We start from the raw sequence: 13,758 nt of genomic DNA, 5'->3' as shown, positions 1-13,758 counted from the left end.
TGATGTCCTTTTTTTCTTATGAAGTTAGCTTTGCTGATCCAGGCGTACTGTTTGTGTGCCTTTGTGCTGTAAGATCCTCTGGTGAAGACAGATTCGCAGTGCTCATTTGTTTGCGTTAAGTATGCATGATGACAAATAGCAAATCCCCCATGGAGACCGAGCCAGCAGTCTTGGCTCCATTACCTTGATAATATAAGGAGCTAAAACAACCAAATATAGTTACCTCCTTTAGTGAACGCCTAAAGTAGAAGACAGTACAGAGAGAGTAGACAGAAAGCAGTGCAGCCCTGACATCTAAATTAAATTGCTGTGAGTCTACCACTGTCTTCAGGAGTCAGGCAAATTGTTACCATTGCACTTTTCTTTTGAAAGCATTATGTAAACAAAAATTGAGTCTTTCAAGAAGATGGGAATCTTGAATTTGAGTTGTGACTTTGATTAGAAATAGAATCTTGGACACATCCTTATCAGGTTCTTATTGTCAGTTGCCTGATCTTTGTTTATTTTTTAAACTTTTTGTTTTGTATTAGGATATAGCCAATTAACAATGTTGTTAATAATTTCAGGTGAACAGTGAGGGGACTTAGCCATGCATATACATGTATCTCTTCTCCTCCAAACTACCCCCTGTCCAGGCTGTCACATAACATTGCTCAGAGTTCCCTGTGCTATTCAGTAGGTCCTTGTTGGTTATCCTTTTTAAATGCCTGATCATTAAGGCTTTGTGACACATTGGAGAGGTCAATAAATAGTGTTTGTTGAATGAATGAACTGAAATATTCTCAAGGCATTTCTGTTTATAACCTTCCGAATCAATGACAATAACAATATGCAAGTGATTTTCTGTTTTGGATTATTTTTTTATTTCTGCTTTGGGATTTTTCTTTTAAAGTGTAATGGACATACAACAATATATTCGTCTCAGATGTACCACACAATGATTCAATATGTGTATATCACCACAGTAAGTGTAGTTGACATCTGCCACCTGACAGTAGTTACAGAATTTTTTCCCTTACAGGGAGCTTTTAAGATATGCTCTCTTTAAAACTTTCAGACATACAGCACAGTATTAGCATTAGTTGCCACGCTATACCTTCCGTCCCCACAACTTACTTATTTTGTAACTTTTGACCCCCTTCACCTGTTTTGCCCGCCTCTCTCACCCCACCTCTGACAAACACCAATCTGTTCCGTGTCATTAGATGCCACCCACATGTAAGTGAGATCATATAGTATTTGTCTTTCTCTGTCTGACTTAACTTCACTTAGCGTAGCACCCTCCAGTTCATCCATGCTGTTGCAAATGGCATAATTTCATTCTTTTGTATTGCTGAATACTGTGTGTGTGCACGAACATATACATGTATCACATATTCTCTATCCATTCACCTGTCAGTGGACACTTGGCTTGTTTCCATATCTTAGCTATTGTAAATAATGCTGCAACAAATATGGTGCATATATCTTGAGAGTTAGTGCTTTTGTTTTCTTTGGATAAATAGCTAGAAGTGGCCTTGCTGAATTGTATCGTAGTTCTATTTTTAACTCTTTGAGGAATCTCCATACTGTTTTCCACAGTGGCTGTATCAATTTAACATTCCCACCAACAGTGAACAAGGGTTCCCTTTTCTCCACATCCTCCATAACACTTGTTATTTCTTATCTTTTTGATAATAGCCGTTCTCACGGGTATGAGGGGATATCTCTATGTGTTTCAATTTGCTTTTCCCTGAAGTTTCATGCTTCCGGGCCATCTTTTCATGTACATGTGGCCATCTGTATGTCTTCTTTGGAAAAATGTCTGCTCCAATCATCTGGTCATTTTTCAAGTGGATTTTTTTTTCCTCTGTTGTATGAGATATTTATATGTTTTGGATATTAACCACTTAGCAAATATATGACTTGCAAATATTTCCTCCCATTCCTCAGGTTGCCTTTTCATTTTGTTGCTGGTTTCCTTTGCTCTCCAGAAGGTTTTTAGTATAATGTAGTCCCACTTTTTTATTTTTGCTTTTGTTGCTTTTGGTTTCAGATTCAGAAATCATCACCAAGTCTTACGTCAAGAAGCTTACCCTCTTTTCTTTTAGGAGTTTTATGGTTTCAGGTCTTACTACATTCAGGTCTTTAAACCATTTTGAGTTTATCTTTGCGTCTGGTGTAAGCTAGTGGTGCAGTTTCATTCTTCTGCATGTGGCTGTCCAGTTCTGCTTGCGGATTTTGAATCGACTGGTTTTATGGATTTATTATTGCTGTTTAATTTTAGGAGTCATCCTATATCTTTTAACAATTCAGTTCTTTGTTTTAGATAAAAGCCTTGGTCCATATATCACAGATTAGGCATAAATGTAGACATACACTAATATCAGGTCTTTATTAAAATGTCCCTCATGCCTCAAGTCTTCATCTATTCAGTCCTTTACCAGTCTTCCTGCAGCCGAACGTGGCATTTCTTTTTGCTGTATATTTTCCCCTGGTTTAGAATTTCGGAGGGACAATAAATATGACACCCAGTGAGTTAAACGTTTTTGCTTGTCAGAGACAAATCCTGTCTGGTTCGGGTCTTGATCACTTGTGATAGCTGTTCTTTCCGCCTGTCAGTGTAGATTATTCAAACTGCTTGCCAGCGTTACCGAATATGTCAGCAATGCAGAGGCAGACGGCATTCCTGGGAGAATCCCTCACCTATCCAAAGCCAGGGTCTGTGCTGGGCGCCCGCCCTCAAGTCCTTAGGTAGCCCTCAGTGTCTTGAGAGCTGATTTTCCCTGTAGTTAAACTAATGTTGTTGCTGCTTCTATTTATAATTTGAAGATTTTTAAAACTTAATTTATAAGCATGCCCCAGGGCTCTTAGGTAATTAAGTCGGTCTGCCCTGGGTTCAGAATTTTGTAGACCCTCTTAACATGGCAGGTGCCTGAGGCTATTTAAAAGAACAAGGCTTTGCTTTTTGCATTGCTGTCAAGATTTGTTGTACCATAATTACTACAGAAGAAAAAGGAATTTTGAATTCGGAATGTTGCCGATAAATAAGCCTAAAAAATAGCTGTTCCATGCTACAGGGCAGCTTTATTTAGAACTTTCAATTATTGCCAGAGGATGACAAATTTAAGGTTGCATGTTAACCATCTTCTGCCAAGCAATTTTGAAAAAAATTAATATGGAAAGGCATTTTTCAGTCAGAACATTTTTTAAAGGTCAGCCTCTCAAAAGCACTTCTTAAACCTCTTAATGTGCTAGGTACCACTCAGAGCAAGCACGGAACTTTAGGATTCTTTCTTATAACTTCCTTTGAAATTAATATATTTATATCGAATTAATCTGAACCGGTGATCATGCATCTTGCTTTCTCCTAAATTGAATCTCATTTTCTAGACTTCTACCTGCTTCCCACATAGCATCTGTCTTGGAGGGGAAAATGGGATAAAGAGAAATTTGAGAAAGTAAATGAGGTTGTTTATTAAGTTTCAGCTTGCTTACTAGGGAACCCAGAAAGTCATCCAAGCACTAATGTGTATATTTTGAGGATGTATTATATTTTTCTAAAATAACTTCAATGAATCTTGGCCTTTATTATTTTTTTCTTTTTTTGAATGTAATCCCCACACCAGAGATACGTAGTTGCTTTTTTTTCTTTTTTAAAATAATGTTATTGTTTATTTTTATTTATGGCTGTGCTGGGTCTCTGTTGCTATGTGGACTTCTCTCTAATTGGGGCAAGTAGGGGCTGCTCTCTAGTTGCGGTGTGTGGACTTATCGTGGTGACTTCTCTTGTGCAGCACGGGCTCCAGGGCACACGGGCTCCAGGGCACACGGGCTGTAGTACTTGCGGCACGCGAGCTCAGCACTTGCGGCTCCCTGGCTCTAGAGCACAGGCTTGGTATTGGGGCACATGGGCTTAGTTGCTCTGCAGCATTTGGAATCTTCCTGAATCAGGGCATCGAATTCATGTCTCCTGCGCTGGCAGGCGGATTCATTACCACTGAGCCAACCAGGGAGGCCCAGTCCTGTCCTTTAGTTATCCTTCAGATTATTAGAGTAAAAAGCTGTATGGTTTTTGAAGTGCTTGACTTTGTTACAATGAATGAAAGATGTTATTTATTTATCATAATTTCCAATGATAAGAGTTGGACACAATGCAGACCCTCAGTAAGTGTGAAGTAAATAAATGATCAGTGCTTCCTATAAACTTCTCTTTGCTGAAGCCTTCTTTTTGAGTCTGTATCAGAGCCTTCCACTCTATGTGTATCAGCAATTCTTTTGTACTCCTTCATTCTGTTTTCTTGGGGGTATTTCGAAGGGATATGTCTTTTTCCTAATTCATCTGTTGGTACTCTGGGCAGGAATGGTTTTGGGGGTGGTGAGTGTGTGTAAACGTGGGTGTGTGTGTCTTGGGGGTACTGCTGCTTATTCTTCACAACGTAATAATTTCCTTCTTGTTACCTTTTAGACATATTACAGATGCTACACTTGCCATTGTGAAAGGAGAGACAGTTCCACTTGATGTCTTACAGATAAAGGTAAGGAGGTCTTTTCATCAGAGTTACAAAAAATTACAAGCTAATACATATTTAAAAAAATGTAATAGTTCAAATAATGTTAGAATGAAACCAATTCCTCATCTTACCCTTTCCTATCTGAAGTATAACTCCACATAGAAAATAATTTTACCTGGTTATTCTAGCTGTTACCACTAATTAGTATACCTATGATGCTACTTTTTAAAATTGCAGTTTAAAAACCCCCCACAAAATTTGAAATTTGCATCATAACCATTTTCCCATGAAATTCGTGTAGGAGGCGTCCCAGGTGGCGCGGTGGTAAAGAACCTGCCTGCCGATCCAGGAGACACGGGTTCAATCCCTATGCTGGCAAGATCCCCTGGAGAAGGAAATGGCAACCCACTCCAGTATTCTTGCCTGCAAAAATTCATGGACAGAGAAGCCCGGTGGGCTATGGTCCACGGGATCACGAAGAGTCAGACACGGTAGAGCGACTGAGCATGCACACACAGTTCAGTTTATCAGTTTTAGGCCTTATCTCTTGGCCTCTCTTACGTATCAGAAGTCCTCTACATTGCCTCTCAATATAGTTGTATCATGATTTTTAGTTCCTCTGTTGGTTACGTTTGACCCACAAGTAATTTTTTTATCTTATACAGTTGTTTTGAATACCAGAAGAGCGAATAAAAGCATGTGGGACAGCGCCTGGTTTCATCGTTGGTGTTTGTATAGTGGCTGCCTCTTAATCTCATGTTCTGCCATGGGCAGAACCCTTCTCATGGCCTGTCTCTCCTCTGGAGGGCCTTCTGTTGGGAATTTAGGTTATTTTGTTTTCTTGTATTCTCAACTCTCTGAAGAGCTTAAGAAAAATTATGATTCTGTAGATTATCAGGCTTTTTCTCAGCTTTAGGGTGGGAACAATGTTCTCTGTTGCTTCCTATGTCTTCTTTTGGGTGGCCTAACATTTTCTTAGTGATTTGTAGGTAAACTCATGAATTATTCTAGAAATACATTTGCTGGCTCTGCCCACTGAAGGGGCTTGAGACAGTGACAACAAGCAGCAGTGAGCATACCTGGCGCCCAGATTTTGGTCTCTTAAGTGCATGCCCTAATAAAACTTCGCAGCACTCTGTGCAGAGATGTCTTTCAGTTTCAGGGCAAGAACAAGGCAAAGAACTGCTCAAAAACGAATGGGGACAACACTGAAATGACACGGGAGCCAGCCTGATGCTGTCCTTCATTGTTGTTCAGTCACTCAGTCGTGTCCGACTCTTTGCAACCCCCTGGACTGCCGCACGCTAGGCTTCCCGGTCCTTCACTATGTCCCAGAGCTTGCTCAAACTCACGTCCATTGAGTTGGTGATGCCACCCAACCATTTTGTCCACTGTCGTCCCCTTCTCCTCCTGCCTTCAATCTTTCTCAGCATCAGGGTCTTTTCCAATGAGTTGGCTCATCATGAAAGGCAATGCCAAAGAATGCTCAAACTACTGCACAATTGCACTCATCTCACACTCTAGTAAAGTAATGCTCAAAATTCTCCAAGCCAGGCTTCAGCAATATGTGAACCGTGAACTTCCTGATGTTCAAGCTGGTTTTAGAAAAGGCAGAGGAACCAGAGATCAAATTGCCAACATCTGCTGGATCATGGAAAAAGCAAGAGAGTTCCAGAAAAACATCTATTTCTGCTTTATTGACTATGCCAAAGCCTTTGACTGTGTGGATCACAATAAACTGTGGAAAATTCTGAAAGAGATGGGAATACCAGACCACCTGATCTGCCTCTTGAGAAATTTGTATGCAGGTCAGGAAGCAAAAGTTGGAACTGGACATGGAACAATAGACTAGTTCCAAATAGGAAAAGGAGTACGTCAAGGCTGTATATTGTCACCCTGTTTATTTAACTTATATGCAGAGTACATCATGAGAAACGCTGGATTGGAAGAAACACAAACTGGAATCAAGATTGCTGGGAGAAATATCAATAACCTCAGATATGCAGATGACACCACCCTTATGGCAGAAAGTGAAGAGGAACTAAAAAGCCTCTTGATGAAAGTGAAAGAGGAGAGTGAAAAAGTTGGCTTAAAGCTCAACATTCAGAAAACGAAGATCATGGCATCTGGTCCCATCACTTCATGGCAGATAGATGGGGAAACAGTGGAAACAGTGGCTGACTTCATTTTTCTGGGCTCCATAATCACTGCAGATGGTGATTGCAGCCATGAAATTAAAAGATGCTTACTTCTTGGAAGGAAAGTTATGGTTTTTCCTGTGGTTATATACAGATGTGAAAGTTGGACTGTGAAGAAGGCTGAGCACCGAAGAATTGATGCTTTTGAACTGTGGTGTTGGAGAAGACTCTTGAGAGTCCCTTGGACTGCAAGGAGATCCAACCAGTCCATTCTGAAGGAGATCAGCCCTGGGATTTCTTTGGAAGGAATGATGCTAAAGCTGAAACTCCAGTACTTTGGCCACCTCATGGGAAGAGTTGACTCATTGGAAAAGACTCTGATGCTGGGAGGGATTGGGGGCAGGAGGAGAAGGGGACGACAGAGGATGAGATGGCTGGATGGCATCACTGACTCGATGGATGTGAGTCTGAGTGAACTCTGGGAGTTGGTGATGGACAGGGAGGCCTGGCGTGCTGCAGTTCATGGGGTCGCAAAGAGTCGGACACGACTGAGCGACTGATCTGATCTGATCAGGTGGCCAAAGTATTGGAGCTTCAGCATCAGTCCTTTCAATGAGTATATAGGAATGATTTCCTTTAGGACTGACTGGTTTGATCTCCTTGCATTTTAAGGGTCTTGAGAGTTCAAGACTCTCAAGAGTCTTCTCCAGCACCACAGTTCAAAAGTGTCAATTCTTCTGTGCTCAGCCTTCATTATGGTCCAAATCTTGCATCCATATATAACTACTGGAAAAATCACAGCTTTGACTGTATGGACCTTTGTCGGCAAAGGTAATATGTAATATCTGTATTACATATTAATAATTGTAATATCTCTGCTTTTTAATATGCTGCCGAGGTTTGTCAAAGTTTTCTTCCAAGGAGCAAGTGTATTTTAATTTCATGGCTGCAGACACCATCTGCAGTGATTTTTGAGCCCAAGAAAATAAACTCTGTCACTGTTTCCATTGTTTCCCTATCTATTTGCCATGAAGTGATGGGACTGGATGCCATGATCTTTGTTTTTTGAATGTTGAGATTTAAGCTAGCTTTTTCACTCTCTTTCACTTTCATCAAGAGGCTCTTTAGCTCCTCTTTGCTTTCTGCCATAAGGGCGGTGTCATCTGTATATCTGAGGTTCTTGATATTTCTCCCAGCAATCTTGATTCCAGCTTGTGCTTCATCCAACCCGGAATTACTCTGCATCTACGTTAAATAAGCAGGGTGACAGTATACAGCCTTGACGTACTCCTTCCTCAATTCAGAACCAGTCTGCTGTTCCATGTTTAGTTCTAATTGTTGCTTCTTGACCTGCATGCAGGATTCCCAGGTAAGATGGTCTGATATTCCCATCTCTTTAAGAATTTTCCACAGCTTGTTGTGATTCACACAGTCAAAGGCTTTAGCATAGTCAGTGAAGCAGAAATAGATGTTTTTCTGGAATTCTCTTTGCTTTTTCTGTGATTCAGTGGATGTTGGCAATTTGATCTCTGGTTCCTCTACCTTTTCTAAATCCAGCTTGAACCTCTTGAAGTTCTTGGTTCATGTACTGTTGAAGCCTAGCTTGGAGAATTTTTAGCATTACTTTGCTAGTGTGTGAGATGAGTGCAGTTGTGTGGTAATTTGAACATTCTTTGGCATTGCCTTTCTTTTGGATTGGAATGAAAACTGACCTTTTCCTGTGGCCACTGCTGTGGCCAAATTTGGAAAACAGCAGTGGCTTTGCTGGCATATTGAGTGTAGTACTTTAACAGCATCATCTTTTAGGATTTGAAATAGCTCAGCTGGAATTCTATCACCTCCACTAGCTTTGTTTGTAGTGATGTTTCCTAAGGCCCAGTTGACTTCATACTCTAGGATGTCTGGCTCTAGGTGAGTGATCACACCATCGTGATTATCTGGGTCGTGAAGATCTTTTTTGTATAGTTCTTCTGTGTATTCTTGCCACCTCTTCTTAATATCTTCTGCTTCTGTTAGGTCCATACCATTTCTGTCCTTTATTGTGCCCATCTTTGCATGAAATGTTCCCTTGGTATCTCTGATTTTCTTGAAGAGATCTCTAGTCTTTCCCATTTTATTGTTTTCCTCTTATTTCTTTGCATTGATCGCTGAGGAAGGCTTTCTTACCACTCCTTGGCTGTTCTTTGGAACTCTGCATTCAGATGGGTGTGTCTTGCCTTCTTTCTTTTGCCTTTTGTTTCTCTCCTTTTATCAACTATTTCGATGGTATCCTACTAACCACTTTTGGGGCAGTTTGAACATCAAAAAGAGTAATGCTAATGGATTATAATACATTAAATAAAAATGATCAATCCTGAAGCTACAGTCATATTACAGAAGAATCACCAAATTGTGTAAGTTATGACAGAGTTAGAGAATTACCGTTTGGCAGTCACTAACGAAGTAATTCAAGCAGAGATCATCAGTGGATGCTGCACACATTGAATAGAAGGTTGTTGAGAAACAAATATTATGCCAGATTACTGTACTTAATCATTACAAAGGGAAAAAACACCTTTATCATAGAGAGATCTAGCATACACCACCTTATCCAAGTGATCAAACAGCATCACCAGTAATGGGACAGATGAACATCGTCTGCCTCCTGATATGATACACTGAGAAGGACGCAGCATCACCTATGTAGTGTCTTGCCTAAAACATTAATCTTAATGTAACTGACTCTAATCTTAAGAAAACAATCAAATCCAAGTTGTAGGACATTCTAGAAGCAACCACTGATTTGGCTTCTTCAAAAATATCAGTGTCATGAAATCTTCTTTTAGAAGATTTAATCTTGAGCAGTTAAGGAAAACTAAAGAAATATCATAATTAAGATATGAGATCTTGGATTAGAAAAAGAAAAAATAGTGTCAGGTATAAAAGATACCAGCGATATTTTAATATGGATGATATATGGTGCCATGGTGTTATGGTTATGTCTGGGTACATCCTTTTTCTTAGGAGACACATGCTGAAATTTTTTGAGTGAAATGTCATGAAGTCTGCAGTTTCTTGTACACAGATAAAGCTAATACAAGGAAATGTTGGCATGGTGAAGCTGAGTGCGAGGTAAAAATGGTGTTCATTGCACATACAAAAAGTTTTTTGGTTTGACATCTTACCAAAGGTGAAAGTTTGGAGGGAAGAAGCCCCAACAGCTATTGTAGGTTCTTTATCAGAATCTTCTAAAAAGGGTTCAATTCCTGGAAATTGAAAAAATACTCTCGCTTGATAGCAGTTAAGTATCTGTTCTTTTGTCATCTGTATTTCTCCCCATCCCCCCACCCCCCACCAAATAATCCTGTAAACAGTGAATCCCTCATACTTTACTCAGATTTGGCCTTAAAAATGTACCAGCTACATTCAGGTGTCCTCCAAAGGTTATGCACATTTTATATTCGTGCAGGTTTCCAAGTCTCTGTGGAAGGCTCCACGCTGTGTCACGATTCCAGCTTCAGCCCTAAAAGGCACTCTTGTTCTATAGCGTTTGTTATGTGCTCGTTACAGTTGATGAGCCCGTGAGCTTGCAGTCTGTTTTCCTTTTATTTTCCTTGTTCTTTATGCAGTGACATCTGCACTCTCCACTGTGACCTTGCTGGTCAGGGTAAAAGTGATTTAAGTTGCAATTGATTCTTCAGCATCTAATAAAGCTTAATTGTTTTCACAAAAGGTACTGAGAGAAATGTTAGGCTAGAAAAGGAAACTACAGATCAGCATCTATGAAGATATTATTCTAAAATATTGTTACTATCAAAGGAATGCATCAGGGTAGATCTCTTAATAACTGAGTGAGTTACTGCTTCTCTTTTATGTGTGAGAAGTTGTACATTCTAAAATAATTAGGATTTAACTGGAAATTCTTGACTGTGCTTGCATTTCAATATCTCGTCTCCTTTATCTTTTTCTTTCAAATATACCAATTCTGTGAATTGATAAAACCAGAGTCAAATTTACCCCAGCCTCTTTATATTGGTAACACACCCCGGGAAGCAGAAAACTTTTAAAATCAATTCCTAGAAAACAAAGTACAGTAGCCCCTACTGTGGTTTCTGAGGCACCCAGCTAGGCGGAATTTGTCTTTTTCTTTTTTCTTTATTTCTGGAAATTGCTTTCAAAATATGCTGGCAAGCATTATAGATGAAGCCTGATACCAGATTCCTCTTCTTTTAAAAAACAAACTGAAACACAGTTAAACATATAATGGAAGATTCTCCAAAGATTAAAAAATGGCCCTTAGAAGCTCTAACAGGTGTGAGTTCGCATCTCCTTAGGTCCTCTAACTCAGTGAGAGAGGCAAGACGTGTATTAGTGTCTTCATGGGACAGATTAAGGAATAAAGGGTTATCTGATCATAGACTAGCTGTGCTGGAGACAAAATAAGGATTCTCTGTCTTATGGGCCATTGCTTTTTCCTTCAGTGCTTTGTCCAGGGGGGATCACTGTTTTCCTGTCCCACATAGATATCTATAGTGCCTTGAACTTGACTTTAAAGTAACTACGGGAAAGATTTATGAAATTCTTTCTGGTTCTTTATTTTTGGTCTTTCGGTTTCACTCAGACTCTGCCAACCCAGAACCAAATGAGGAGGGTGGGGCAGGCAGTGAGAAGCTCCCCACCCTTCCCCACTCTGTCATTCCTGGCTCATCACATGGCTCCTTTCTGTGAAAGCCCCAGTGCAGATCCTTCTCATATGATGATGCTTAGGGCTGCTTTAGAGCTCCTTCTACCCTGGACTTCCCTGATAGCTCAGTTGGTAAAAAAAAAAAAAAAAATCCACCTGCAATGCAAGAGAGCCCCAGTTTGATCCCTGGATAGGGAAGATCTGCTGGAGAAGGGATAGGCTACCTACTCCAGTATTCTTGGGCTTCCCTTACGGTTCAGCTGGTAAAGAATCCGCCCGCAATGCGGGAGACCTAGGTTTGATCCCTGGGTTGTGGGAAGATCCCCTGGAGAAGGAGACCCTGGGTCCGATCCCTGGGTTGGGAAATATTCTGGCCTGGAGAATTCCATGGACTGTGTAGTCGGACATGACTGAGCCACTTTCATTTTCTTTGCCTTGCTTCTTTTTCTTCATCTAAAATCCCTAAGATTCCTATATTGGGCAGCTGTCTGGTTGACCAGGATTGTTTTCTTTTCACTGTTCTGTTCCAGCCGGCTCTCCCAGTTAGTTACTTTCCTCTGCAGAGCACAAGGCCATTCCATTCAGGGAGTCACTCTGTCCAGGGGAGCCTCTGACTTGGTGCAGCATGTCTCCTCTGCTGCTAAGATCTGGCTCTGCACCATCTTTCTGTATCCATTCTTGTTTTGTGACCTCTCTATTTCATAACCTATCAGCCAGACCTTCACTGACCTAAGATACAGTGATGCTTTGTCTGTTGGCTTCCACTCTGTCCATTTGACCTTGCTTGTTTTTGCTGAACTCATGTGTTCTCTAACTGAGACCAGTCTCTTCGCTACTGCGCCTCAGACCTCTTCTAATCCTGAAGGCTCTGTACCCATCTGCTTCTCTAGACTCTTCACACTCCTTTCCTATTGTCCAGAGCCCTTTATACCACTTGCTAGAACAGCACCTCAGGTCTGTGGAACCTTAAGGTTACAAGGCTTTTCAGTTAGTCTTAACAGAATAGTCCCCAAATTCTTCCCCCACATGAAGAAAGGGAAAGTGGTTTTAGAGCACCAGTCAGGAAATCTTGAGTACTTATCTCAGAACTTCTTGCCTCTACTACATTTCCCCAAGGAATATATTATACTTATGCAGGATGTCTTTCCAGAGAGGGCTGCACAAATGATTCAGGAAAACTGTGTATTGTATTTCTTCTTTTGGAAATTTATAATGTACGTTAACATATGAAAGACTCTAAGAAGAACTGTGGTCAATATAACTTGTTTCAAGCCAAATATGTTTGCTATTTCCCAACCTATTTCAGCATGGAATCTTCTGACATCAGAATCATCATCATCAGATGTAACACTTAAGATCTTAAAAGACATTTGGGAAATGTTCCCATGGATACAGCGTACTATTCACGTAGTGTTGTTTCTCTCCCTTAGGTTAGAGCACTCTTTCTCCTCTTGTTTCTTTCCTTTCTCTCTCCTCTTCTCTCCAACCTCCCTAATCCAGGTTCTTTTTTTTTTTTTTTTTTCATTCCTTTTAGGAGAAGGACTGGTGAAATCACTGTGGTATGCACTTGTTGTATTGTAATCTAGTATTCTTCCTCAGTTGAGGGACCTGGTTTGTTTCTCTCTTTTTAATTAGCATGCATCTTCCCTAGTCCCAATACTGTATGATTCAGCCTTGTTCATTCTCTTTGAATCCTATATAGTGCTTAGGTCACTATTGAGAACCTCCTATGTATTTCTGCAAAAATTATAATGAATAGATAAAATAATCCAGGCTTCATATAGATATAGATGTATATACAGATATACATATGTATATATGCTGAATCAAAAAAGATAGTTACATTGCATTAAAAAAAACTTCCCACCCACTACTTCCTACCTGTGTGAACCATGAGTCTGGTTTCTGTATCATCTAGGAGCTTGTTTTTTTTTTGTAGTTGTTAGGTTTGTTTGTTTTTTTAATGATTCTACATGTAAGAGAGATCATACAGTATTTTTCTTCCTCTGACTTACTGCATTTAGCCTAATGCCCTCAAGGTCCATCCATGTTATCCCAAATGGCAAGATTTCATTCCTTATTTTATGACTGAATAATAAACATTGAGCGTGTCTGCATGTGTGTGTGTGCATGTGCCACAGTTGATCCATTCATCTGTCAGTGGACACTTAAGTTGTTTGTGTACCTTGGCTATTGTTAATGATGATGCAGTGAGCATGGGGTGTGTATATCTTTTGAGTGAGTGTTTTGTTTTTGGATAAATACCTAGAAGTGGATTTGCTTGGGCACATGATAGTTCTATTTTTAATCCTTTGAGGAACTTCCCTACTGTTTTCCATAAAGTGAAAGTGAAGTCGCTCAGTGGTGTCCGACTCTTTGCAACCCCATGGACTATAGCCTACCAGGCTCCTCAGTCCATGGAATCTTCCAAGCAAGAGTACTGGAGTGGGTCACCATTTGCTTC

General features: G+C 40.3%; 1 protein-coding gene across 1 annotated transcript in view; it reads left to right on the top strand.

Annotated features, from left to right (window-relative positions):
• AGK (acylglycerol kinase) overlaps positions 1-13,758 on the top strand; it is a 102,221-nt gene that overhangs the window by 54,279 nt on the left and 34,184 nt on the right. The window contains exon 9 of the mRNA XM_005901068.2: positions 4,448-4,517. Coding sequence (XP_005901130.1) covers positions 4,448-4,517 — 70 coding nt within the window. The remainder of the gene's footprint in view (positions 1-4,447; positions 4,518-13,758) is intronic.

Source organism: Bos mutus, chromosome 4 (genome assembly GCF_027580195.1).
Source record: "Bos mutus isolate GX-2022 chromosome 4, NWIPB_WYAK_1.1, whole genome shotgun sequence".
Taxonomy (NCBI): Eukaryota; Metazoa; Chordata; class Mammalia; order Artiodactyla; family Bovidae; genus Bos; species Bos mutus.
Note: the sequence above shows the minus strand (reverse complement) of the source record. Positions and strands in the feature narration are given on the sequence as shown.